The sequence below is a fragment of the Drosophila erecta genome, unplaced genomic scaffold (assembly GCF_003286155.1).
Source record: "Drosophila erecta strain 14021-0224.00,06,07 unplaced genomic scaffold, DereRS2 tig00000092-arrow-pilon, whole genome shotgun sequence".
Classification (NCBI taxonomy): Eukaryota; Metazoa; Arthropoda; class Insecta; order Diptera; family Drosophilidae; genus Drosophila; species Drosophila erecta.
This window is the reverse complement of record NW_020825207.1, coordinates 10,698,986-10,725,447: the sequence shown is the minus strand read 5'-3', so window position 1 is coordinate 10,725,447 and position 26,462 is coordinate 10,698,986. Positions and strand designations below refer to the sequence as shown.

The window sequence follows — 26,462 nt, the reverse complement described above, 5'->3', positions numbered from 1 at the left end:
GCCCGATAATTATGGAGGCGATATAAAATGCTATCGTTATGCGGCTTAGCAAATACGGTCATACTGGCCAAAGCTCTCCAGAATTTTGCAATAAAATCGCAAACAAAGGTACTAGGGGTATTAAAACGCATAAAAATGAATTTAAAGTGGCAATGGATTCGTGAAATCTAGTGACTCCGCTTATAAGTGATCGCACGGCACGCCGCTCGTTGGCTGCCCTAAAAAAAGTTTGAATGCCTGTGCAAATTGCTCGTGAAAAATCCATAGAATGCACAAAAAATGTTTATCAGTCACTCACACACACACACACGCATAAGCGGAGAGTGGGAGAGAGCGAGAGAGAGCACAGCTGTCGCCGGTGCATGTGAGTGCTACGTGTGTGTGTGCGTGAACTTGTGTGGGAGGCGGAAGAGATATTGGAAAAATTCCTCCGCTTTTCGGTTTGTTTATGTTTAAAAGTTGCCTATTGATTTTTAACAGGCGCCCGAAATTTAGTGCCATTTCTGTTCAAAGTGTCTGTTGTACTAGCTACAGTTTCCCATTTTCACTCACTTTGTGAAAACATAAAATTCAAGGAATCGACAACCTTGTGGTAAAAAATAAACAGCAAATTTAAACTCATTTCAGTTATTACTAAGTGCGAGTTAAAGTTTATCACGAAATTGAGTAGCAGTGCCTGCTTTGCTTAGTAAGACTTCAAGTAAAACACTCACAAATAATATTTATTTAAAATATTTGAAAAACAAAAAACAAGTAGTTTATTTGATAAGAACAATTTTACTTGATGCAAAAAAAAAATTTCGATAAGTAAAAATGCTGCTCAGAAAAGGCAATCTAATGAGTGGTTCATTTTTAAATTTTCAAAAGACGAATCACATTAATATAATTCAACTCTTCTCATCAAAACATGTATGTAGATGAGAATGGATCTTCTTTGTTATGTAACTGATAAACCCTTCTAAAATTGAACTTGTGAAGTACACCCACAATTAAATATTATTTCCCCACCCACAGATGTCTTAGCTTTGTGCTGCTGGCCACAAAACTTGAAGCGCTGACAGTAAAGGACGAAACACACAACTCTACTTACAACCACACAAAAGGCAGAGAGATCCCAGCAAGATGGCCATGTCCAAGGTGATCCGTGTGCTGGAGAAGTCCATTGCCCCCTCGCCGCATAGCGTATTACTGGAGCATCGGAACAAGAGCGACAGCATCCTGTTCGAGTCCCATGCGGTGGCCCTGCTCACCCAGCAGGAGACGGATGTGATCCGGAAGCAGTACACCAAAGTTTGCGATGCCTATGGATGTCTGGGTGCCCTCCAGCTGAACGCCGGCGAGAGCACCGTGCTGTTCCTGGTGCTGGTCACCGGCTGTGTGTCCATGGGCAAGATCGGCGACATCGAGATCTTCCGGATTACGCAAACCACTTTCGTCTCGCTCCAGAATGCAGCGCCCAACGAGGACAAGATCAGCGAGGTTCGCAAGCTGCTCAACTCGGGCACTTTCTACTTTGCCCATACCAACGCCAGTGCGTCGGCATACGGAGCCTCATCGTACCGGTTCGATATTACGCTTTGCGCCCAGCGACGCCAGCAAACGCAGGAGACCGACAACCGTTTCTTCTGGAACCGCATGATGCACATCCACCTGATGCGCTTCGGTATCGATTGCCAGTCCTGGTTGCTGCAGGCCATGTGCGGCTCTGTGGAGGTGCGCACCGTCTACATCGGTGCCAAACAGGCCCGAGCCGCCATCATCTCCCGGCTGAGCTGCGAACGGGCCGGCACCCGGTTCAATGTTCGCGGTACCAACGATGAGGGCTATGTGGCTAACTTTGTGGAAACCGAGCAGGTTATCTATGTGGACGGTGACGTTACCAGTTATGTGCAGACCCGGGGATCGGTGCCGCTCTTTTGGGAACAGCCGGGCGTCCAAGTCGGTTCGCACAAGGTGAAGTTATCGCGAGGATTCGAGACATCGGCCGCTGCCTTTGACCGCCACATGAGCATGATGAGGCAACGGTATGGCTACCAGACGGTGGTGAACCTGCTAGGCAGCTCCCTTGTCGGCAGCAAGGAGGGCGAGGCCATGCTGAGCAATGAGTTCCAGCGTCATCACGGCATGTCGGCCCACAAGGATGTGCCGCATGTGGTGTTTGACTATCATCAGGAGTGTCGCGGCGGCAATTTCTCGGCACTGGCCAAGCTCAAGGAACGGATCGTGGCCTGCGGGGCCAACTACGGCGTCTTCCACGCGTCCAATGGTCAAGTGTTGCGCGAGCAGTTCGGTGTTGTGCGCACGAATTGCCTAGACTGTTTGGACAGGACGAACTGTGTGCAGACGTATCTCGGGCTTGACACGCTCGGTATCCAGCTAGAGGCTTTGAAAATGGGCGGCAAACAGCAGAACATTTCGCGGTTTGAGGAGATCTTCCGCCAGATGTGGATCAACAACGGAAATGAGGTTAGCAAGATCTACGCCGGCACCGGGGCCATTCAGGGTGGTTCAAAATTAATGGATGGTGCGCGATCTGCAGCAAGGACAATTCAAAATAATCTTCTGGACAACTCAAAGCAGGTACGCTGTGATTTTCAATTAAAGCTAAAACATATTCCTTACATTACTTCCGTTTTTCCATATTTAGGAAGCCATTGATGTCCTGTTAGTGGGGTCCACGCTTAGCTCGGAACTGGCGGATCGGGCTCGCATCCTGTTGCCCTCCAACATGTTGCATGCGCCCACCACTGTGTTGAGAGAGCTATGTAAACGATACACGGAGTATGTGCGTCCGCGAATGGCACGCGTAGCCGTGGGTACCTATAACGTCAATGGCGGCAAGCACTTCCGCAGCATTGTGTTCAAGGACTCGCTGGCCGATTGGCTGCTCGACTGCCACGCCCTTGCCCGCTCCAAAGCGCTTGTAGATGTGAACAATCCTTCGGAGAACGTCGATCACCCGGTGGATATCTACGCCATTGGATTCGAGGAGATTGTCGATCTTAATGCATCCAACATAATGGCGGCCAGCACGGACAATGCTAAGTTGTGGGCCGAGGAGCTGCAGAAAACGATCTCGCGGGACAATGACTACGTGCTGCTTACGTACCAGCAACTGGTGGGTGTGTGCCTATACATCTACATCCGACCGGAGCACGCGCCCCACATCCGAGACGTCGCCATCGACTGTGTTAAGACAGGTTTGGGTGGTGCCACTGGCAATAAGGGTGCCTGTGCCATTCGATTTGTGCTTCATGGCACCTCCATGTGCTTCGTGTGTGCCCACTTTGCAGCCGGGCAGTCTCAGGTGGCTGAAAGGAACGCTGACTACGCCGAGATCACCCGGAAGCTGGCCTTTCCGATGGGCAGGACACTAAAATCGCACGACTGGGTATTTTGGTGCGGCGACTTTAACTACCGCATCGACATGGAAAAGGACGAGCTAAAGGAGTGCGTACGAAATGGGGATCTTTCAACCGTCCTCGAGTTCGATCAATTGCGCAAGGAGCAGGAGGCTGGCAATGTGTTTGGCGAATTTCTCGAGGGTGTGATCACTTTCGATCCAACGTACAAGTATGATTTATTCAGCGATGACTACGACACTTCGGAGAAACAGCGAGCGCCCGCCTGGACAGATAGGGTTCTCTGGCGTCGGAGGAAGGCGCTGGCCGAGGGTGACTTTGCTGCCTCAGCCTGGAATCCCGGCAAGCTGATTCACTACGGACGCTCGGAGCTAAAGCAGAGTGATCATAGACCCGTAATCGCTATTATAGATGCTGAGATAATGGAGATCGATCAGCAGCGTAGACGTGCTGTATTTGAGCAGGTTATCCGAGATCTGGGTCCGCCGGACTCCACGATTGTGGTACATGTGTTGGAGTCATCGGCGACTGGAGATGAGGATGGACCAACCATCTACGACGAGAATGTGATGTCAGCCCTGATTACCGAGCTGTCCAAGATGGGAGAGGTCACTTTGGTGCGCTATGTGGAGGACACGATGTGGGTCACATTTCGTGACGGAGAATCGGCTTTAAATGCGTCCTCTAAGAAGAGCATTCAAGTATGCGGATTGGATCTTATCCTGGAGCTGAAGTCAAGGGACTGGCAGCATCTGGTTGACAGTGAGATAGAGCTATGCACCACGAACACTATACCGCTGTGCGCTAATCCTGTAGAGCATGCACAACTCCTGCAGGCCATAACGCCGGAGTTGCCGCAGCGGCCCAAGCAGCCGCCCACACGTCCCCCAGCCCGCCCCCCAATGCCTATGTCGCCAAAGAACTCACCACGCCACCTGCCCCACGTCGGGGTCATCAGCATTGTGCCCAAGCCGGCAAAGCCACCGATGCCACCGCAACCACAATCTCAACCTCTAATTCCGTCGCCGCTTCAGCCGCAGTCGGCGCCGCCTCGGCCGCCGGCAATGGACACCACGCCATCCTCCAAATCGCAATCGCCAACGGAACATGTGTCTGCCAGCTCCTCGACGTCCTCCTCGGGAAAGACTTCGCCTACGGCTCCAGCTGTGCTCTCCGGACCGCCGACACCGCCACGCCAGGTGCAGAGCAAGCAAGCCACACCCGTCTCGACGCCCACGCGCCAAGTCGGTTCGCCCAAGGATCAGATTCCGCCTGATACCGCCTACGAAACCGCCAGTAACATTTACGAGGAGATCCAGGAGGATGTGCCTGCGCCACGCCATCCGCCGCCAGCTGGACCACCGCCAGTGATAGGAGCACCGATGGGCCCGCCGCCACCGCTCCCGAATCGTAGGGGCCCACCACCCATACCAAATAGGAGCGGCAATGCTCCACCGCTGCCCACGCGACCCGCCAACAACTGAGCGTCAGGCTACGCACACGGGGTTGGTTAAGAATCCATAAATATCCAGCCTCATCCGCAACTAAACTTATAATGGCTATATTTACAGCTCGCTGTCTTGCACTCCGATTGCATTCCGAATCGCTGTATTTAATGTTATATATACTCGAATATATTGGGCCACCCATGGAGGAGAACTCCTGGCAATATCTGCACTTCGCATGGAATCTATGTTACTAGTGTATTACGTGTTTGTTTGTTTTGATAGTTTCTAGCCGGAATCAAACTGAATTTAAAGTAAACTAATTAGTTCCACATAGCTAAAGCCCAAACGACCCACACCGCTACCCTTTTGTTTTCTTAACTTATTTACTTGCTGGCCAGACGTACTCAACCCAATTGCATCGTTTTTGCCGAGGACGAAGAAATGAAATAATGAAGTATATGGGCGACAAAGTATTACACTAATCTGCATAATTGTAATGTTTAAATGAATTATAGCCGTACTAGTCAAATTATGAAATAAAATTATAAACACTGAAGCAGCAATCGAACTCTGTAAAAGATTCCAATATGAGCGACATACCCAAACACATATATCCATTGTTATTGAACAACTATTGAGACAAATTACATATTATTCCACATTGTTAAACTATCGTTGTATTCCGTCAATTTGAGGCTACATCCACATTTATGTTTCGGTTGACTGCAAATATATATCAATGTAATTGAGAAATTCCAATTGCTCTGTTCAAAAGTTGAAGTTACGCCTAAGATTAACCAAGTAGCAACAACAAAGTAAAACAGTTGGCCTACAAAAGCCGTAGCCGCTGCTCCACATGAATATTCGCTAAAAGCATTGCGTCTAAGTTGGAAATTAATAAAAACTCAATCCAAAACTCAAATGTCAAATAAAAATGTAATAGTATCTGAGAGTTTTCGTAATTAATTGATTTATTTACTCAATTTCAGCTCATCCAGCAAACTCAATTCAAACAGAAACTTAACACCGAAAGCGGAACATGTCAGTAGTAATAGGTAGCTGGCACCACTAGAACCACTTGGGCAGAGCGTCATGGGGCAGGTTCTTGTGGTTGGGCAGCGCCGTGCAGGGACGCTGTTGGCGCCAGAACTCCTGCCGTTTGTTGAGGAACTCCACCGCCTCGCGGGCGTAGGCGGAGATACTCTCCGTGTGTGTGTCCGCGCGCACCAAGTCCGGATGGAGCAGCAGCTTCTCCAGGTATTCCTTGTCCACGCACAGTTCGCCCAGCAGCTTGCGCGCGTTGCGTCGCTCCAGATCCGCTCGACTGGGTTTCTGGCGCGTCCTGGCACTGGTTCCCGCAGCTCCTGCTGCCTGGGACTTCGGTGTATCCTCGCCGGACTTTCGTGGCTTGCCACTCTTGGGCACAGATGCGGCTGGTCCTGGTGGAGCCGGCTTGCTGCCGATGGTATTCTCAATGGCCTCCTGAGTTTTCTGCACGCCCAGGCGGAACAATGCCAGTTCCGGACGGGCCCTCAATCCGCGATGGAAGAACATCAGGCTCTGCTCGAACTGGCCGAGGTAGTACAGCGACTCCGCCTTCTGGTAGATGGCTCGAATGTTGTTCTTGTCCTCCCCAAGAGCCGTCTCCGCATCCTGCAGAGCCTTGGAAGCCTCGCCCAGCAACAAGTAGCACTTGCTACGCGAAATCAAAGCGTTGATGTCGGTGCTATTCAGCTCCAGAGCCTGAAATGTTATGGTTGTGTTAGCTACTTTTCAAAGCATTAGTAGAGGATTCTTCTAAAATATACGAGAACTTAGGAACTTATTAAGTGTGCCAAATTCAGGTTGAAAGGAGAAACTCTGCTTGGGCTAAGCTAAATGACCCTGAAAATCAGAATAACCCTTATCCTTATAAGAGAACCAAGGAGCACCTTGCAGAAAAAGTGTATGGCGTTCTCGGGATTGGCGTTCTTGATCTCCTTGAGGCCCAGTGCGATCACTGAACTGATGTCCGCCTCGTCCGGGATGAGCAGTGCCTCGTTGCGGTCCTGTTTCTGCTTGATCTGGAGACTCTGCTTGATATCAAAGGCTCCAGCGCTGACCGCTGCCGCCCGATCCTTGTCCGTGTAGAAGTCGACGAAGTTCTCCTTGGGCTTTTTCTTCTTGGCGATCTGCTCCTCGATCTTTTTGCGTGCGGCCCTAAGCTCGGCCTCGATGCGATTGCCCCGCTTGCCGCCCGCAGCGTCGCCACCAGCGCCTCCACCAGCTCCTCCGTCATCTCCCTGCTTTCCATCCCGTCCAGCACCGCGTCCGCCCCGATCCGTGGACTCACGCCTCTCCCAGATGGGTGTCTTGTGGGAGCGACCCTTGGAGCGGCGATTGCTCTCGTCCTGGGACTCCTCCTCCGCCGCTGCTCCGGTGCGTATGAAGCTCTGCAGCAGCTCCTGCTCCTTGTCCACAGCAAGGATGGTGTTCAGCACGTTCGACATGTCCGTATAATATCCTTGGCAATCGCTGGGGGGATCTCCAACGTCCGACGATTGGAGTAATGTTCAAAAACCTAGCTTCTGACCAACTCACTCGCCGATTGATTGGAGCACTGATGGCCTGTTGCCAGGAAACTGGCGCCTCCAAATGGGTTACCAATCGATAACAAAACAACCATGCCTGCTGTGCCAGGTGCTACATATCAGGTGTCAGGCACCAGGTGTCGTGTCGTTTGGCGGTGTGAATGCCAAGAACAATGGCCTCCATGTGGGTCACGACCTTGGGGACGCCCTATTAGAAGGTGAAGCTGGGTATCCATATCGAATATCTACACTCAAAGGTCCCCGAGATGATCATATTTTAAACTGCTTTAAATTGGGTTTGTTAACCAAACCTGGCTTACTTTATGAGTAACTTTTGGTTATGTTTCAAGGGCGACTTGTAATTGCTGTTACGAATAACTAATTAACAATTAAATAAAAAGAAAATAATATTGAAGTATTTCCTATATGAGTAACAGTTAATAAAGTATGAACGGTTTTATCAGCTTGTAATTTGTTTGCCAAGCGGAATCGGAAGTATACTGGCATACCAGCTTTAGAATAGAATTTAGAATTATAATAATTAAAAAAAACTAAAACTTAAAATCACCCTCACTACAGAAAAAGTGCCTTTCTAAGCATATTTTGGCCTTGCTCTACAGGTCTACAGTTAGAGAGCACTGGGAATGTCAAACTGTGCTCCTTTGTTGTGAACTAGAACCTTTGGCAAGCTTTTATGAGCTTTCAGTGGGTGTCCTTTCCCGCCAAGTGAATATCCTTGTTCAGAAACAGAACTTTAAACGATTCAACATTAAGAAGAAACTCACGTAAAGTATCGTAACTTACTTTTATGAACTTTCAGAACATTATGAAATTGTATAAAACTGCACTTACTACTTTAAAATAATTAAAACTTACAGAATTATATACCTATTTAAAAAAGGCAATAGCATCTTAAAATAATTGTGTATCGTTGTGGTGTTATATGTCTGCATTAAATGTTCTTTGGATTAATGAAACTCTATATTAGTAACAATTATAATCTGGATGGTAAGACTAATGTCAACCAATTTTTAGATGGTAATAATTTCTTACAGAAGTCATTAGAAGTAAGTCATTACTATTAGCTAACTAGAAGTAATTAGCATAGTCTTAACTTGCTTAGTGTTCCGGAATATGCTACAGTTGCTTATAGGTTTCCCAACACACCTGGTTGTAACCGAAGAGAGCCTTTTCGTACGCCCGAACTTTCATGTGGTTATTGGACTGATCGCATAGCAGTTTTATATTGGTCTCGATCTCTTCGAGGGTGTCCACCTTCGGTTTCTTGCGCGGCATTTTAAACCCAATAAGTGGTTATGGGAGGTTATTGGGATCGTGTACTGCAACGCCGTAGTTTCACATTTTCCACCCTTCAAGTCTGAGACTTCTGCACTCCGTATCCAAAAATTGACGTCTGTACGCGACGGTTGTCGTTGAGCAACTAAATAATGTGCCTTCACTTTGCATTTGACCCAACTTGGCTCGGTTCTAGACCTCAGCCCATGGCGCCCATCACCATCACCCCATCACAAGCTGCAACTCAGGGGTTCCGGCTTTTCTTTACTTTGTATACCAGTTTACATGCGCTGACAAGCAGCAATAAACTTCAATAAAGTTTCATTAATATCTCAACAAACCCTTCTGAGCACTCGGAAAACACCACAATATCCTTTGGATACCGCAGAATATAAGTTTCCTATTATGAAAGAAATACTAGCATACACATTTTGCCATATAAGACTTTGATCATAGAAATTATTTGTTTGTAGTGATTAAAGGGCATTATTTTGAGTGCTAATATGTTTGAACTAATAAAGCTTGGACTTAAAAACTCAATTCCAAATTAACATAAAACAATTTGATCTTATATACCTGTATGCCCTCCATTCCGATGCATATTCGTCAGGCTTTTGGATAGGCTTTGAATCGCTGAAACGGCAGTTCCACCGCATTTACACGCAGTTAATTGAAGTCATCAAAATTAAAACCCAACTCCGGACGGAGAGTCACGCACCCGAGCCCAGCTGATAAGGGAAGGCCAACGGCGGAGCCAGGCAATCGATTTGCACCAGGTGAAACTCATTTGGAGGCACCACCAGCAAAAGGCCCCCTCCTTCCCATTTGGGTGTTCGGCTGGTATGGGAAATACATACGCCAGTTAAGGACATTTATTTCGACAAATTTATGAACCCCAACAAATTGCTATTAATTTTCCGGTATTGTTTTTAGAGTAAATAAATAAGCTTGATGTTTGAGCAGGTCGTAAAGGTGGAGCACGTGAGGGAAAGTGGGTTAGGGCTGGGGGATGGATGAATGGATGGTTGGATGGATGGATCCGTGGCTGCATGTGGGTGGTTCCAGGCGGTTGGCGGTTGGTCTGGTCTTGCGTGTGCCAGCCTCATTCCGACAGCGGCTGGCAACCTTCGCGGTGGCGTGACGAAACAATTTTATTTGTCCTGCCCTCGTAACGGTGGCCTGGACTCTGAAAGTGGAGGTGGATACGGAGGTGGATACGGAGGTGGATCCGGAGGTGGGGCCTTATTTGTGGCCTACTCCCCCCGCCTGATACCTTGCAGATGTGCTGTCGGAAATTATGATATTTGCATTTGCTCAAGTTGCTCCCCTCGGCGGAGGGGCAACAGACCTTAATGCCGACTCGCGTTTACGACAACTCCAATTGAACAGACACGACCTCCGATTGTAATGGCTTCGATTCCAGATTGGAGCAGTCCGCATGCAAGGCACCAGCCGACCACCTGATGAACGCGGAATGGATTCGCCTCCAATCGAATGGGCACACTTGTATATCTTACTTTAAAATGTGATCCATTGTTCTATTCGTCTTAAAGATAATATTTAGCTTATGTTCCATACATCCTTCATATACTGACACAAGCAGGAAACGCTGCAGAAATGCACAACTAAAGTTGAGGGAATATTTAAGAGTTAGCAGAACTAATCAATAGGTGAACATAAATACTGAATATGTAAAACTAAGGAATCCTTTCTCGTTCTTACCAGGAAATATTACAGTCGGCAGTGAACAAATTGCAAATATTAGGCACAATAACTTTCCACATTTGAACACAAACGGCTTATTCTATAAAATAATATTTATATATACTATTTATGCCAGAATTCCCTGAAATTACTGACGTATTTTATTCCAAGCGTCAATAAAATTCCCGCCAAAAGATAGGAAAATCCCAAACCAGCAATAACCGCCCTGATTGTCCTTTGGAGCAGGTCATTTCTTCCAGCTGATTCAACTTCAAGCAGATCGGCAAGGAGCACGAAGGAGTAACCGAATCCGAACAAGGAGCCCCAGACTAAGCACCATGTTGCATAGAAGCGGGTGCAGAGCTCGGGGGATACCGACGGGACCCTACACATTAGGCGACCGAGTAGTGGACAAGCTATATAAATGAACTCTTATTGCTGAATATGTTTAATGAAGTTGCTTTCAAAGGTGCTACGATTAATTTATTGCTCATTTACAATAGGATAAAAATCATTCCGGACCTATCTGTGATCGGTAAGCAATGTGGAAAAACTTGTGAGCAAAGGCAGCTTTCAAGTCCAAATGAAAAAAGGCAGTAACTATCCCCAGCGATTCTTCTGATAGGTGCACAGATATGTCATGGCGACAATGTGGACAACTGAAAGCGGAGTAAAACAAGGAGTAAATAGGTTCCCAAGTGAAACAGTGGCTTACTTATCGGGTATAAAGCTAATGCAGACGAAATCGGATAAATATAGCTTAGGCATTTTCCGACTTTGAACAGTACTTCCTTGTCCTGCTGCAATAATCGTACTAAAAATAATTCCGCCTGGGAAGGCATACTTTGTACTTGCCCTTTTAGCGCCAAGCATCATAAGTATTCCAGCAATTATGTAGGTTAGGCTAGTGACAATTATCAGGAGCTTGCAGGTAATGGCAACTCCTCGATTCTTTTCATAGCTGTGCAAACATGCCAGAATTATTCCTCCCACTACCCCGAGAGCACCTAAAATAATGCACCATAGCGGATAGAACACGGAGCAACAGTTCGGTGAACACTGGCACATGGTCAAGCACTTATGGTCAAGCGCAGTCTAACGAGTTTATGTGTACGTATACTGGCGTTTGAGATGTTTACCTCAGTGTACTACGTTTAAGGGATTCGGGAATTGAAGCAGAAAGCTATGTATTGGGTAAATGATCGTACCTACTCCTCCAGAGGCTCTACTTTTGAGATCCATTCAACGCTATGCCCACTAGAAAGTACATTCTTGAACAGCAGGCAAGTTATAATCAATATAAATGCAATATATATAAACCTTTTATGGAGGATTTCAGAATCGAACTTCCACTCCCGTACTTGATCTGTATTCCACGGTGAACCATGTACATAGGTACGTATGGTACGATAAGTACGAGTGTGTGGAGTTACGTAGGATTCGACTATATAGTTCCGAGACTTTTTATTGCGCAAGTATTGTGGCGACCCGCGGGTCAGTTACTTACTTAGCTCTAGCATAGGTACATGTACATGGGCTATAAATAATTTAAAGTATTTGCGGACTCCGGGACTGCCTTCTACTGCCCCCCAGTTCGCTGCACGTTGTCGAAGGGCACGAGGATGCCGGGTGGTCCACCAAAACGGCTGTCCGTCCGCCTGTTGCCGCCGGATGGATGTTCCCTGTGCTCCGCTCGCTGGTTAATTGGCTGGAAGGGACGTGGCTCCGCCGGGGATTGGGGCGAAAGGACTCCCGTGGGCGCCCCAAAACCACCGGTATAGCGACCCGGATTTACGGTGGGTCGCGCCTTGTTCTCCTTCAAAATAGTGCTGAACTCGTGTTGATTGCCCGCCACATAGATGTCGGTGTTGGGACCTGAATGGGGATTGGTCGACTGTGGGCGCAGTAGCCCCGACGGTGCCCCAAATCCTCCCGTGTACTTTCCAGTGTTGCTGGCTGGAGGTGCCACATTCTCCGCTGTTGAACAAAACATGTGTTTAGTGGTCTTCCATTTAGCTGTGGCACGTAGATCAGGTTGTATGCCTGCATTTGTACTCACTTTTTCGCTGATTGTTGGCGACCGGCGTGCTGATGACCTTGCCCTCGTCGCTCTTGGTGTACTCCACCTTGCTGGGCGGGAAGGGCTCAACGCTCTGGGAGCTGGAGCTGCTGGCCGATGGCTCGAAGCGGGCTGCAAAAGGCGTTACAGAGTTGGAAGTGGGATCGGTCAGTGGTCCGGGATTGGGGACGGAGACGGAGCCGAAGTGGGAGTCGGAACCGGAAGCGGCCTCCGAGCGGTCAGCGGGCGGAACGAGTACCAGTGGTGGTTTCTCGCTGCTACTGCTACTGCTACTGATGCTGCTGCCTGGAAGCGGAAGCGTGACTTTGGATGGAAAAGCGGAGGAGACGGGCGGGACGGTGGGGGGACGCGGCGGACTGGTGGGGTTACGGGTGCTGCTGGATGCCGCTGTTCCAAAATTGTCTGGGTCAAAGGGCACGCCCGGGCCGACATCCGGATAGTCGAAGTCACGCAGCCAGGCGGGAATGGTGGCCGAATCGAATGGGTTGCCTTCATCCAACTGGCTTGGCGTGGTGTTGACGAAAGTGGTGGTGCTGCTGCTGCCGCTGCTGCTCGAATCCTCCGGCGTGTTATCTGCGTGGTGGGTGGTGGTTGTGGTCAGTTTCACTGGCGGTGGATCTGGGTGCTCTTGGGTGCTGTGAGTGGGTGGTATGGGTGCTTTGGTGGTTCGCTGCGTGCTCGGGCGCCGAGTGGTTGTGGTTGTGGTTGTCGTTGTTCGTGGCGTTGTTGTTGTGGTTGTGGTTGTCGTTGTTGGTGCCGCCGTGGTGGTAGTTGTCGTGGTTGTTGTGCTAGTGGTGGTTGGCCTGTCAGTGGGTGGTGGAGTCAGCTGAATGTTGCCCAGATCTATGAAGGGCTCAAATGGTGGCTCCAAATCGTTGGCCAGCGTGTGGTTGTACTGATCATTATCAGTGGGCACTTCAAAGGTGACGGCCACATCCAGATCCGGGTCGGTGACCTCCTGCAGCCACGTGGGCAGAGTGTAGGCATACGCCTCCTCGTTGTCCAGCCGATAGAAGGTGGATGGATCCTCGGTCGTGCCAATAGTACTGACTACCGGGTTGGCTGTCCGCGTTTCCGGCTTCACTGTAGTGGTGCTAGATGTTGTGGTTCTCCTGGTTGTTGTGGTGGTCCTAGCTGTGGTTGTGGTCGTCCTAGGTGTGGTTGTTGTGGGCTTAGTGGTTGTGGTGCTGCTGCGCGGTCTTAGTGTGGTACTACTGCTCCTGGTGGTGCTGTAGTGCGCTGTGCCTCTCTGGCGGTTTGGGAAACGACCCGGATTGCTGGTTGTGGTTGTGCCCACATGGGCATTGGTGCCGTGATCAGCCGGCCCATCGTTGTGGAGGTGCCCCGTGGGTGCCACTGGGCTTAAACCATTGCCGCTGCTAAGACTGATGCGAATGTTGTGACTAATAGGATCCACAATGCCTTGCACCTTCTTAGCTGGCTGCTGATGCTCCTCAGTAATGATAGTGGGTTCCTGAGCCTGCTTCTGATCCTCCTGGCGCTGATTATCCAGCTCTTGGTGCGGTGGCAACAGATCCCAGGCAATCACACTAAGCGGAGCTCCATCGGCAGCCGGTTTCCACTCCACAGGACCGCCAATGTTGGCATCCTCGCGCTGCAGCTCGCGGATAAAATCGGGCAGAGATCCCACGTCCTTCTCCTCCTGTGGAAGCGGCACCAGGTGCGCCTGCTCCACCTCCACATCCGCGGTGGTCGTCGTGTCGGGTGATGGTGGATCATGGAGGGGCGGTGTTAGTGATGTAGCTGGAAGTGGTGCTGGTGCTGGTGCAGATGCTGATGCTGTGCCAGTAAATGAGTTCGGATTCGGTTTCTGATCGGTGCTGGGTTCCAGGCCCACAGCGATGGCATCTGATTGGAGAGGATTCGGATTTGAGTATTTCGAGCAATTCGCGTTGGTTGGGGCTGTGGCTGGGACTCGGGAACTGGCTATAGGACTGTGCTTGGAACTGGGACTGGGACAGAGACTGGGACTTGGACTTGGACTTGTATTCGATTGGGAACCGATCTGGGTGATTGGTGAGTCCAGGGCGGCAAAGGGATTCAGTTTGATCAGGGAGAAGGGCGGTGGGGCGTGGCGGTTACTGGGTGGTGCAATGGGGAACTGGCCGCCCAGCGATTCGCGCTTGGCCAGCTTGTTAGTGGTGCTAATGGGTGCGGCTAGTGCGGTGCGGGTGCTAGTGCTATTTATACTATTTCTACGACTACTGGTTGTGTGCGGTGCTGTCGAGGCATTGGTTTCAGTTTTAGTTTTAGCTTTAGTTTCGTGTATCGTCCTGGTCCTCATTTCCGTTTCCGTTCTGCTGGTGGCACCGCTGGCAGCCGCTGCTCGCGTGGATGTCAACTCACCAATGTGTGGCGGCAGAAGATCATCGGCCGGCCGCCTGATCTCCGTGATTCCCGAGGCATAGGTGGGTATCTCAAACTGAACGCCCTGGGCGCTGACCACCTTGCGCCCGTCGGGCGTGTCGATGGGTCGCAGGGAGTCGATGGGGTTGCCGTAGCTGTCGATGGCCTTCGGCCCGGCACCGCCCCCCTGGCCTGAGCTGAAGGTCACGTCCGGCTGCAGCAGCGGAGGCTGCAGATCGAGGGCGAAGGGCGACTCGCGCACATCTGTTGGAGGGGGAGCAGAATGTGTTGGGTCTCGTTGTGGCTGCGGCTGCTTCTTTGGAACGTTGGAAAAGCGTGGAAGTGGCAAGTGGAGATAGCAAGTGGAAGTAGCAAGTGGAAAATATGACAGAGTGACACAATGAGAGATTCAATGAAAGCGATAAATGACAGCTCCGTACAAGTAACTTTAAACTAGTGTATTCCTAATTAAATTGAACTCCATTTATGAACTCCAGAAGTTGAATGTATTGATGCATTTGCAAATGGTTTTCTTTTGATTTTAAGTATTCATTCCAAAACAAAATAATAATACAAATTTGCTGCATTTAAATAACAGATTTTATATAGTATCAAATGAAAAGTGTATCTTAAATAATCACTGTTGAAACTATAGTTTTCCTCAGCTTTCGTACTAAGAGAATTTAGCAATTAGTAAATGTTTTCCTAGCAAAAGGGCTCTCTTCAAGTTAAACTTAAGTCGAACTTCAATTCCCATTTGGGTGCATGCTGTTCGGTGGGTGAGGAGCTCTTTCGGTGGCTATGCTGGTGGCTGGGTGACAGATGAGGCAGCTGTGGGCGGCTCTTGGGCAATTTGGCTGCCGCGGCGGCTGATTGATTGACATTGACTGAGATGGGCCATACATTTGGTTTTCGGCTTGCTGGATGCTGCTGCGGTTGTTGTGATGTGTGGCTGGTGTGCGGTGGTTACTGTTAGTTACACAAAGGTCCGCCACCAGATAAAATTCAATTTTAAAAGTTACCCAGGCAGGTTAGTCAGTGTACGTGTGTGTGTGCTTGTGTGGGTGTGACAGGTGTGCAACCATCAAGTTCGTTGCCTAAGTCTTTCGTTTCGGCTGGTCACTGGAATCAAGCAAAAGGGCTCCAGGCATACTGTGCGTTTCGTGTCTTCCGAGCATGAAACTCTAAACAATAACTCAACCTAATAGCGACAATTCGCCAATTTAATATCTTAATTAAGAAATCGTGGTTTGAAAATCTCAGACATTTCTTTGTTCATTTTATATGACAAGTCCACTTACGAGAAAAAGATAAGTAATTAATCAACACACATTTGTGACTCTTTTTGTGCAAACGTAGCCTAACACTCTTGAAACGCACTGTGCTATTGTTGAATGGGTTTTATCAAATGAACACTCATTGTTTTGTCGCTGGGAGTCTGGGAATCGGGGAACCCATGTGACAGCTGACTTTGACAGCAACAACAACCGAATTAATGGCTAATGATTGCACTGACAACGATTTTGTTATTTTTTAGCTGTGGGTATTGTGCAGCGCTCGTGCCATGCTCGTATAATTAATAATAATTTCCTTGATATCTGAAAGATTCTCAGCCAGCTTCTGATTTCTGATTTGCGCCTCGATTCCTGTTTGCAGCGGAATAACTGAATAAATTGTAGCTATACTGTATATGTGGATGTGGAATATTTTAATTAGGCTGGCGTTGGGGAATTCTGTTAATGCCGTTTCTGCTCTACGGTCAACTTGAATGTGACTAAGCCAGATCGCAGTGGGCGTTGCTTCGAATTTGCCAGCCAAGTCAGTTCCGGCTGTTAAGCACATGTGCATATCTCTATTCTATGGCCACGAGCAATTGAGATTCATTTGCATTTTGGGACGGACGGGCTTGGCCGCATATCAGGAAGCCCTGAACTTTCGCCTGCAGCTCGGCCCCTCATGAACTTGAATGCTCAGAGATAGTGAAGATGATTTGCGTCACGGCTGGCCGCCGAAAGTGTTATTTATCGGATTATGCCGAAATAATCGAAATTCCCCGCACTTCCGCCGCAAACGCGGCTCAAGTTCAGGCCAATTAATTTTGCTTGTCTCCAGCGCCATCTTCATTCGCATCGACATCTCCATCGCCATCTCCATCACCATCGCCATCTCCCTCACTGTTTATGTTTATTGAATTTAATTTTTAATTGATTGACGGCTTCACGACATCTGCACCCACCTTAAGACAATGGGTATTTCTGTTGAAAACATTTTGCACTTGCCAATTTTACAGTTTGTTTACCATCTTCTTGATTTTGACATGTTTCTGTGCCTGGCCAACCTTCGCTGGAATCAGCGAACATAAATTGTAATGGATTTTTATTAATCTTCGTTTATATCATCTCGCAGGCCTTGGAGTTATCGACATATTGGGTTGTCATCCCACACAGAAACGGCTAACGAAATGTGTCAAATGCCGTGCCAAATCCAAAACACAATCCCAACTTGTAAATTATACTTTGATGCGAAGCAAAATGTGTTTATTGCACTTGAAATCGCCATATGAATTGTGATTTCATTATGATTGGCTCAAAAATGTCAAGGGGCAAGCTGACTGAAACGGAAACCGAACTCTCCCATAAATGAATAAATATTTATGGCTTAGAATGGCCCCAGAATCGCTTCTACTTGTATATACGCGTAGATTGGAATGTGTCGGCTGCCTTTGATAAATTCGCAATAGTTTGGTCATGTCGAAATCAAACTGCCGCAACTCATGTGTCTACATATCTTCATCTATATCCATAACTGGCTGATATCCTATTGTGTTTTAATTACGATAATCTGCGACTGAATCATAAATCAAGGCACGCGAAAGTGAGACACGATTCCCCATTTCAGATCCGTGCGAATTCGCTAATTATCACGTACGGGTCCATTCATTATGATGGGTTCATTGATTGTCGAAAATGAAAACCGCGACCGAAATACCAGTATAACTATTTCGTGCCAAAGAAAACCATTAAGCTTCAATGATATTTCCATCATGGGTGCCGTAAATGAGCTCTAAGTTTATGCATTTGTTTTAATAGCTAGTAGCCAATTAACATGACGTGTTGGTCAATGGGTTTTGCCCAAAACAGATAAAACTGTTTCTGGTACATTCGTTCTCGAAATCCTCCGTATTTTGTCACAGTTTCTTGCTTGTGGCCCCATGACCCAAAAAGAGCGCCACCACATTAGTCTCTAGTTGGTGTAAACAACTTAGTTAACAGATCGTCTAGACAAGAGCGTCGCCAAATTTATGAACTACATGGACTACTCCCCAAGGGAGTCCATTCCAGAGGTCGTTTAACCCCTCCTTTAACCCCCCAAAACACCAAGAGGAAGACGGATCGACAGCGACTTTGCCGAAGCCTTGCCAGTCACGTTATCTTCAGCTTACGTAACCCCACTTGCTGGAGCTCTGGGTTTCGGTTTCGTCTTGAGATTGGGTTTGAGTTTGAGTTTCAGTTTTGGTTTTGGGTTTTCTTGGGGGCCTCTTCACATCGGCTCTTCTCGAATTTCGTTTTTCTTACGGCTTTGCCTTTGGGAACCTCGCTGTTTGCTTTTGCAGCGGCTACCTGATTTCGTTTTTAGCCCAAAAGCAACTTAATGAGCGGCGCCCAGCTCTTCAGCTTGTTTGTCAAACAAAAACAGCTTAAGGCTGCATTTATAAGGCTCTTCAACGGCGAAGGCTAATTGCATGCATAATGGGACAAGAAGGCATTCAGGAGAATGCACTTCACAAAAATAAACAGGGCAATGAAATTACTTCTTTAAGATCCTTTAGTACCCAATGGAATACTGAGACGAGGATGGAATCCTCAATGGAATACTGGCATGAAGATATGAACGTCCATATACAACGTGTTGGTAAATATAACTATCTCTTTCAATTGATTTCTGACCCACTGACTTTCCGTTGGTGCAACTGTCATTAGTTGTTAGCTGGGGGATAGCACTTGCTCCCAACCGATGTGGGTCATGATCACGATCACGATGGAAGTCTACTGTGGGGTGAGCTCGAACTTGTGCACCGCGTGAGTTTTGGAAATGCAAATGCAGGTGAGGTGAGATGTAAATGCGTAAAGTGGGTGAAGAATCGGAACTTCTAACAGATATTCATAGAGTGAGGGAAGGGGGAGGGGGACTCGGGATCAGTTCAGAGTAAAACTTAGTAGGATTGAAATAAAATATTAAAATTAGTTACAGATAACAACGTCAGGAAGAAGCTCAAAGTTATGGGTGTGCTGATCTATGTAGAAGTCATAGAATATTAATAAATGGTAATGTTTTCGATCCGGTTTGACTGGCATAATATTTATGCCATATATTCATTATATGTTAAATATATAATTTTGTATGTCACCCGTAAACTTGTAGCTTCTTCCAGAAAAAACGCAATAAGCACACATAACATTTAAAACGTAACCGCAAATAGAAAGAGGAAAATAAGAGCGAAAAAAGGCGAAGAGGATCGCCGATTCAGAAATCTGATTCGCATGCTGGTGCAAATTGAATATGCGATCCGGTAGCGCAATCGCAATTGCAATCGCCTTAGTTTATATCTATATAGACTGCTTCAGTTTAATACCAGGCCTTCCAGCGGCGAAGTCGGCACCGATGATCAGCAGCAGCACAACGGTAAAGCTAACCACGCTGCCACCGCATCGTGGCTTCGGATCGATCTGCATTATCTCGTGGGTGAGCTGGAGCCTCGCGCTTGGGTTTCCTTCTCGTATTATTTCTGTATATTAACCCCTTTTTCGAACTTGTCACGCAATTAACTATTTGGAATTGGGCATTGCCCTGCAAGCCAAGGGGGATAGAATTATATCGCGTAGGCGCCGTCGATCCGGCCAACAATGATCAAATCGCGATGACAAAATCGCAGGCGACAACTAAAATGTGTAATATTTTCACCGCCTTTTCTCAATCTCAATCGGTAGAAAAATCCGCGGCACGATATCACGATCACTTCGGTGCGCGAGCGAGAGGGTGCCAGCGAGCGAGCGAGACAGCGAGAGAGCGAGAGAGCTGGAGATCGTAGGTCGAAGTTGGGAGATGCGCGATGCGCTCGAGCGAAACACGTCCGTAGCTCACGGATTCTGCGCTTTCAATAAACTTGGCCAAGAGCCGCTGCTCCAAGCTCGACTTGGCTGAAGTCGCGACGCCGGCAGCGCCGCCGGCTGCGACGGCGGCAGAGGATCGGGTAAATAAGTTGGGAAAAATGGGAATTTCGATAAGGCCAGAAAGCGTTATCTATGCAAGAGGCTAAGTCAACACCCCCCGTCTTTTCAGGCCTTCTGATCAACCCTCTTGCGTACTACTATCCACCGGAAAAAAGTGCAAAATTGTTTTGTTTAATTGCCCCGGCGATCAACTTTTTTTGCATACTGGTTTCGCGCCACACTTTGACGCACTGCCAATGACGTTCAAGGTCAGCCTAGCGACATGATCGGATTCAGATATTAACCCTCTAAGCCAACTTGGGTATTACCGCCAAAATGCATATAGACTGCGAATATTTCTGGCATCCATAGAGATTAGTTTGTTTCAATTTCTGCCGTATATATGTACATATTAATGAAATGATCGAATATCTATCACAATAAATAATATACATGCCTAATCGAATAATTGATACAAGGGGTTAATATTAACATTCAGCTAACAGTCGCCTAACATTAGTGCTACTCGCCAAATGATTTACAAGACAATAGCAAATCGCCCCCCAAATAGACACAACTTTCGCATAAATTAAACACACACGAAATGCAAATGGATATTGAAAACGAATGTGCTCCGTTCGGTTTGTTTATTTTGACAGGTTTGGCTTGATTTTCGGAAAAGTATTATGCTAACAATGCATAAGTTATGCGTTCCATGTGCCTCAGATCCGCCAGATCCTGTTCCTCAGCTCCATATCAATAATTAAATACTATATTTCAAACTTGTCCGTTTCAGCCTGTCCCAGTGCACTGGGTTCTTGACTGGCCTGAGTCAGAGAACTGATGGATCAGACTTTTGGCAGATCGGTAAAGATGCGTTGAGTTGGTCGGAGGTGTCAGTGATCGATGAACTTTTGGCATTTCAGCCCGCCCGACTATTGACGCGACCGGTGATTAGATCATCGCGCCTCGTGATCTTAAGGCATCCAGTTTATGATGGCCCATGCGAAATTCTCTTCTTATTTTGCATATACTCAATAATATCCTGCTTTAGTAGCAACGATCGATTTCTGTTACGTCCTTGAACAACCATCTTCTATGGTCTTCCAACTGAAATGCGTTAATGATCGCATTCGAAAGCCAACCATGACCATATCTTCGGATGTCTCTGGAAAGTAATTATCATTTGGCCCGGGCAAATCTTCTTTTTCAGCGCCCATCACAAAAAATTATGTCAGCTTATTGGTTCCGCATTTGAGCATTTGTACCGGCATTTGGCTTTCGACGATCAAAGGGCCAGTTTCCTAGCCCCATCAGATGGTCCAAATGGGCGTAGGTTGGGGGAAGGGAGATTCGGTATAAGGGGTTCACATAAATTGCACCTTAAATACCGCAGTACCTATTATATCTGAGCATATTATATTAGCCCTAATAAGTGATGAGTTCTACAGGCCTTTGTATTTGGAAATGCCCCCAGGTTCATGCCCCTGCCGCCACTGCGAAGTCGGTGATTGCCCAGTGGGTTGGTGGTGTCGGGAATCACGGCTGTTATTAGTGTAACAATTACAACAAAGCTATTGCCAAATGGACCGCGATCCCGGCAAATGGCCAACGGTAGCGCTGTTGGAGTCGTGGAGCGGGGTGAGTGGAGTGGGGCATTGGGCGCCCAGCTCCTCCGCCCATAAATCAAATCGCTTAGGGACGCACAAAGGGGTCCAACTGAGACAATGCCCATCAATGGGCGGCTGGCGTCGAAGAAGTAATCAAAATTGTATTACGAAAACAAACGTTTTTATACATTTCAGGCCGCTTCGTTTCTTTTGGTTTCGTTTCTTTTGGCTTTTCGGCCTTTTGGCCACAACAATGGCAACACGCTGGCATCTTGGAAACTGCACAGTCAGCTTAGAGCAGCAACAAAGCGCCACATATTATTTACTTTAATAGAGTCGGCGCAGTTGGGAAATGTCGCCGCGACCCTTCACCCTTCACCCAAAGCGCCTTATTAATTGTTTATCGTCATTAATGTCGCACAACAAACTCCAACGGCTTTTCGCCATGCGAAATCCGACTTATATATGTATATATATTTATATATTGTTTGGAAGGGGGAAGCCCGAGTATATAAGCATGTAAATTTCAAACTTAAATGCTCTGTTTTGGTAGCTTTTTTTGCAACAAGCAACTTTCATGAGAAGATCCCAAGATAAATATCCCCTCTTAAAAGGTTTGTATTCATACATTCAAATCTGATTGTTTTTTTACACAAAGTTAGCTTCACCTGATACACTAATTGTTTATCAGGTTTGAACGAAAACACATCATTCCAAAAGAATGCCACCCATAAACGAAACAACTCGCGCAATTACTGATTTGCCAAATTGTTTATGTTATTAATGATTTGGCAACCCGTTTCGTATCAATAAAATTCAATAAAATGCAATTTGCTGAATGCACAGCCCACATGGAAAATGTGTTTTCGAAAACCAACACCACGCCGAAAACAGTCGAACAGTCAAACAAATTGGCGGCTGAGACCAGTTTGCATTTTGAATGCTGAACCAGTTGGTTCACAGCCACAAGACAAGGCGCATCTTCTGTAAAAACAACAACGTTTTTATTGCAAAAATATTGAAAAATGCGTTGACAACAACAAGCATGTATATACATAAAGTCGCTTTTGTTGGTCACCGTGACCTTAACACAAATTTTAATTTTAGTATTATATCAACTGACTGCGTGCCTGGGTTTTTTTCTGGTTCCCCCAGTCGGGATGGTCTTTCATTAATAAAATTCCTCGGCGACCGAGAGATCTGCATGAGTCATTTGCTCACACAATATATGACGGTTTATTGGAACAAAACCCGAAAATACCCAAAACACAATAACAAGACAATCACAAGGGGCGATAGGAAAGATCCAAGCGAAATCAATTAATATTCTGACTCGCTGACGGTTTCGCTGTGACTTTTTGCTAGCTTGCGTGGGGTTTTTTCCTCATAATCGAGCATTCACACATAAGCCGAGATTTGTGATTTGATCTGAGAAGAAAGTCAAGAATAACCAGAACGGGTTTGAGTAGCTTAGCGCGCCGAAGTCTCAAAGAGCTGACCTTTTTGATTGCCTTGGCGCGCATTTGTGCAGATTTTAATGCATGTAGCTTGATTGGCTGGCGGACTTAAAAACATAATTTATTTTTAACTTAAGTGAAAACCGTTGAGAATTTCAAAACTACGTCATACTTGACCACCGTAAGCTCTAGAGTGGCCATGCAGCTCGAGGATTTCAAAAAGTATTGCCTATCGATAACTTGTAGAGATCGCGGGCTCTGTAAAATTCTACTAATTTCTGATTATGCTTCGAAACTACTACATTAAACTGGAATAAAACTGCATAGGCTTCAATAGAGAAAGTATGCTTTTGTAAATACTGAGAAATTCGGATTGCATTTCCTAATTACACTAACGTCTTTCTGGTATATTTTTCTTTGTTGCTTTGGAGCTGCCATGCGGTCACACCTTGGGGATGATTACTTCAGTGCAAATATCCAAAGACCCTCGGAAAACCACAACAAAAGGTCCGGATCGCCAACCAAATGAGCTCCCTGTTCCGCAGCCTGAACCACTTTTCGTCGAAACGGGAGAATGTCGTGAAGGAGGCGCTCATAAATACACTGAACGAAAATGCACGCGAGATCGAGTTCGAGGTGAAGCAGAAGAGTTTAGGTGAGTTCTGGGTACTCCCCCGAATATGGAAATTGATTGAATTCTGTAAATCCTCGTCTGCAGAGGTACTGGGACTATGTGAACAGACGAGTGCCCTGTGCACCACCCTGGAGGCCCTGTTCCTGCACGGCTTGAAGGACTCATTCCTGTCCGCCACCTTCAATGTGATCGCTGGCGATGTGGAACGCAGGCCGGATCCCAGCTTCTGGTCGCCCTGCATGGTCTTCATGCACAAGCAGGTGATCGAGCAGGTGCAGGGCCTCAGCCAGATCACCTCGGAGACGGGACAGTGCCGCGCCTGGGTGCGCCAGTCGCTCAACGAGTCGGTGTTCTCCTCCTATCTGAACAACATGCGCAAGAACGGATCGGCCCTGTCGCAGTACTACAAGCGGAACGCCCTCATCAGGGACTCCGAGGGTCTGGAGACGGCCGCCAAGATTATGGAGAGCTTGGAGGCCTATGTGCAATTCGATCTGCCAGTGAACTCCAGCCTGCTGAACCAGTGGCCCGACTACTCCCTGCAGCTTTCTGATCTCTGGACACCTGCTCTTAAGTCCTGCCCGGTATGATCTTCCTAGCCTAGCCATGTGTCTTTCCTGGTACGTCTTTCAATACATGTGGACTAATTTGAGTATACCATTACAGATTAGCAGCGGAGTTGACGTGGCCAGCTCGCTTGGCTCCGATATCATAGCCATACCGACGCCTCAGCCCCTGCAGACCAATGAGCTGTTCTCAGATTCCATTTCGAATAGCCCCTTTGGCAGGAATAGCAACTTCGGAGTTCCCGAACTTACCCAGCGGGAGAACCTGGACCTGCTAATACAAAAGTTCGATGAAATGGACGTGATAAACGAGGAGCAAACAGGCAGTGACAAAGCGGAAGCGACTGAAACGGCAGAGCAGGAAGCTCCATCGGGCAGTAAAGCGAGGTCGCGCAAAAAATCCAACCGTCAAGTGGACAGCAGCTCCTTCGCCGAGCTGGATCTTGAGGCACCCGCTCTTCTGCCCCAGGGCAGTAATTCTCTATCCAATCTGATGCAAACCTCATGGTCTGGTGACCTGCAAGCAACTCCCACTTCACCCACCGACGAACTGACGGGATCTAGGTTTTTCCAGCGATCTGTGAGCGTCAGTAGTGCCGTCAGCCTGCGTTCTCCAACTACGGACAGATGCAGCTACAATGCTCTGTTGCGGAAGCACGAGAGCAACCGGGAAAGTGGTGCCGGATGGTCGGAGATCTGGGAAAAGTTTCGGGCCAGTGCCTCCAATCTCAATGTGGCTCAGCCCCAGCGAGATAGCGATCCGCCCATTTCGGAAGACCTAAGCGATCTGCAGTCACTGGACGTAAGTAGGTTAAGTAAAAAGTTTATTGAATTTCAATGCTATCCTATTGTAGACGAACTCCGAGTTTGAGCTGCTCACATCCGAGTTTGACATGGTGGAGCTGCAGCAAATGGTGTCCCAACTGTGTCAACTAGCTCGAGAGCCGGGTCTGGATGCCCAGGGTTTCCTGTGCAAGAGCTGTCAGCATCCGCTGGGCATTGGCTACTCCAACTTTCAGTAAGAACATCGTCTCATTCTTAATAAAACCCCCTGACATGTTCATCTGCCCTTAGAGTTTGCGCCTTTAGTGGTAGCTACTACTGCAATAGCTGCATGGATCTTGAGATGCAGCTGATACCCGCTCGCATTATTTTCAATTGGGATTTTAGAAGGTACAGCGTGAGCAAGCGGGCAGCCACTTTCCTGGCCGAATTTCGATCGCATCCGTTCCTGGACATGCAGCTACTGAACCCGAGAATATATTTTGCCTCCGATGCCATGGCTGAATTGCAATCCCTGCGGATCCGACTAAACTTCATACGGGCTTATTTGTACACCTGTGCGCCGAGTAGCATAGAGCTTCTCCAAAATCAGTTCGCTGGCAGGGAGTACCTGCATGAGCATATTCATCTGTACTCCATAGCAGATTTGGCTCTTATTCAGCGAGGTGTGCTATGTCAGCAGCTGCAGAAAGCCTTCAAGCTGGGCGAAGCGCACGTCTTAAAGTGCAGACTGTGCCACCTGAAAGGATTCATCTGCGAGATCTGCCAGAGTCCCAGGGTGCTGTATCCCTTTCACATCAGCACTACATTCAGAGTGAGTCGAACTTTTAGGGAATTGAATGATATTTTCACACTGGCTCTCAAATCTTTTGCAGTGCCTGGCCTGTGGAGCCGTATTCCACGCAGAGTGTTTGAATGAGAAGCAGCCATGTCCCAAATGTGAACGAATACGTAAGCGCGAGGATCACGGTCTCCAGGAGGCGGTGCAAAGTCTCAAGCAGAAGAATGAGGCTGCCTAAAATCAGCCATATTTAGATATTATGTTGAAAAGTGCGATTTGTTATTACGCGTAACCAAGAAAAGGCTTTACTTAACATTTAAGCTAGGGCTAAGATAAACATTGTTATGGCTTGAAAGCATTTACACTTACTCAAATATATAGCATACATTACACAGCTTTGCAGAAATGGCTACCAGTTTTGTTGACTCAATGAAACCATTTATTGCTCAGTTTTGAATGACTTCGTAATTTTATTTATAACTGCAATGATTTTGATTCGGAATAAAATGTTATGCAATTGCTGAATAATACTTCTAATGACACCAAGTCCAACAACAATGATTGAGTTAATAATAAGAACAATAATATAAATAT

At 47.4% G+C, this 26,462-nt stretch overlaps 6 protein-coding genes across 17 annotated transcripts; 2 read left to right on the top strand and 4 right to left on the bottom strand.

Annotated features, from left to right (window-relative positions):
• The first annotated feature begins 32 nt into the window (after positions 1-32).
• On the top strand, positions 33-5,744 carry LOC26526815 (synaptojanin-1). 7 transcript variants are annotated; one of them, XM_015157374.2, is made up of 4 exons: positions 33-108; positions 1,015-2,580; positions 2,648-4,867; positions 4,934-5,744. In XM_015157374.2, the coding sequence occupies exons 2-3, from the start codon at positions 1,123-1,125 to the stop codon at positions 4,844-4,846; spliced, it is 3,657 nt and encodes a 1,218-aa protein (XP_015012860.1). In that variant the 5' UTR covers positions 33-108; positions 1,015-1,122; the 3' UTR covers positions 4,847-4,867; positions 4,934-5,744. The 7 variants fall into 7 exon arrangements, with proteins under 7 accessions (XP_015012860.1, XP_026836446.1, XP_015012859.1 ...); XM_015157373.2 differs by having other exon boundaries at positions 39-440; XM_026980644.1 differs by lacking the exon at positions 33-108 and adding an exon at positions 373-592.
• Positions 5,745-5,768: 24 nt separating this feature from the next.
• Positions 5,769-8,823, bottom strand: LOC6548108 (tetratricopeptide repeat protein 25). Of its 2 annotated transcripts, none has more exons than XM_015156313.2 (2): positions 8,548-8,823; positions 5,769-6,553 (listed from the first exon to the last, which is right to left on the bottom strand). In XM_015156313.2, exons 1-2 carry the CDS (start codon positions 8,674-8,676, stop codon positions 5,879-5,881), a joined length of 804 nt encoding a protein of 267 aa, XP_015011799.1. In that variant the 5' UTR covers positions 8,677-8,823; the 3' UTR covers positions 5,769-5,878. The 2 variants fall into 2 exon arrangements, with proteins under 2 accessions (XP_015011799.1, XP_001975149.1); XM_001975113.3 differs by lacking the exon at positions 8,548-8,823 and adding an exon at positions 6,742-7,458.
• A 1,413-nt stretch (positions 8,824-10,236) lies between these two features.
• Positions 10,237-10,794, bottom strand: LOC26526931. The gene is made up of 3 exons (XM_015157397.2): positions 10,537-10,794; positions 10,399-10,480; positions 10,237-10,301 (listed from the first exon to the last, which is right to left on the bottom strand). The coding sequence occupies exons 1-3, from the start codon at positions 10,771-10,773 to the stop codon at positions 10,237-10,239; spliced, it is 384 nt and encodes a 127-aa protein (XP_015012883.1). The 5' UTR covers positions 10,774-10,794.
• A 159-nt stretch (positions 10,795-10,953) lies between these two features.
• Positions 10,954-11,518, bottom strand: LOC26526140. The gene is made up of 3 exons (XM_026980814.1): positions 11,236-11,518; positions 11,096-11,177; positions 10,954-11,039 (listed from the first exon to the last, which is right to left on the bottom strand). The coding sequence occupies exons 1-3, from the start codon at positions 11,446-11,448 to the stop codon at positions 10,981-10,983; spliced, it is 354 nt and encodes a 117-aa protein (XP_026836615.1). The 5' UTR covers positions 11,449-11,518; the 3' UTR covers positions 10,954-10,980.
• A 301-nt stretch (positions 11,519-11,819) lies between these two features.
• Positions 11,820-20,011, bottom strand: LOC6548110 (integumentary mucin C.1). 5 transcript variants are annotated; one of them, XM_015156309.2, is made up of 4 exons: positions 19,461-20,011; positions 14,828-15,091; positions 12,440-14,329; positions 11,820-12,357 (listed from the first exon to the last, which is right to left on the bottom strand). In XM_015156309.2, the coding sequence occupies exons 1-4, from the start codon at positions 19,558-19,560 to the stop codon at positions 11,960-11,962; spliced, it is 2,652 nt and encodes an 883-aa protein (XP_015011795.1). In that variant the 5' UTR covers positions 19,561-20,011; the 3' UTR covers positions 11,820-11,959. The 5 variants fall into 5 exon arrangements, with proteins under 5 accessions (XP_015011795.1, XP_015011797.1, XP_015011798.1 ...); XM_015156311.2 differs by having other exon boundaries at positions 12,440-13,033; XM_015156312.2 differs by having other exon boundaries at positions 12,440-12,571.
• A 3,518-nt stretch (positions 20,012-23,529) lies between these two features.
• LOC6548169 lies at positions 23,530-26,398 on the top strand. The gene is made up of 6 exons (XM_001975116.3): positions 23,530-23,759; positions 23,823-24,322; positions 24,405-25,106; positions 25,159-25,322; positions 25,379-25,901; positions 25,963-26,398. The coding sequence occupies exons 1-6, from the start codon at positions 23,630-23,632 to the stop codon at positions 26,104-26,106; spliced, it is 2,163 nt and encodes a 720-aa protein (XP_001975152.1). The 5' UTR covers positions 23,530-23,629; the 3' UTR covers positions 26,107-26,398.
• Positions 26,399-26,462: the final 64 nt, after the last annotated feature.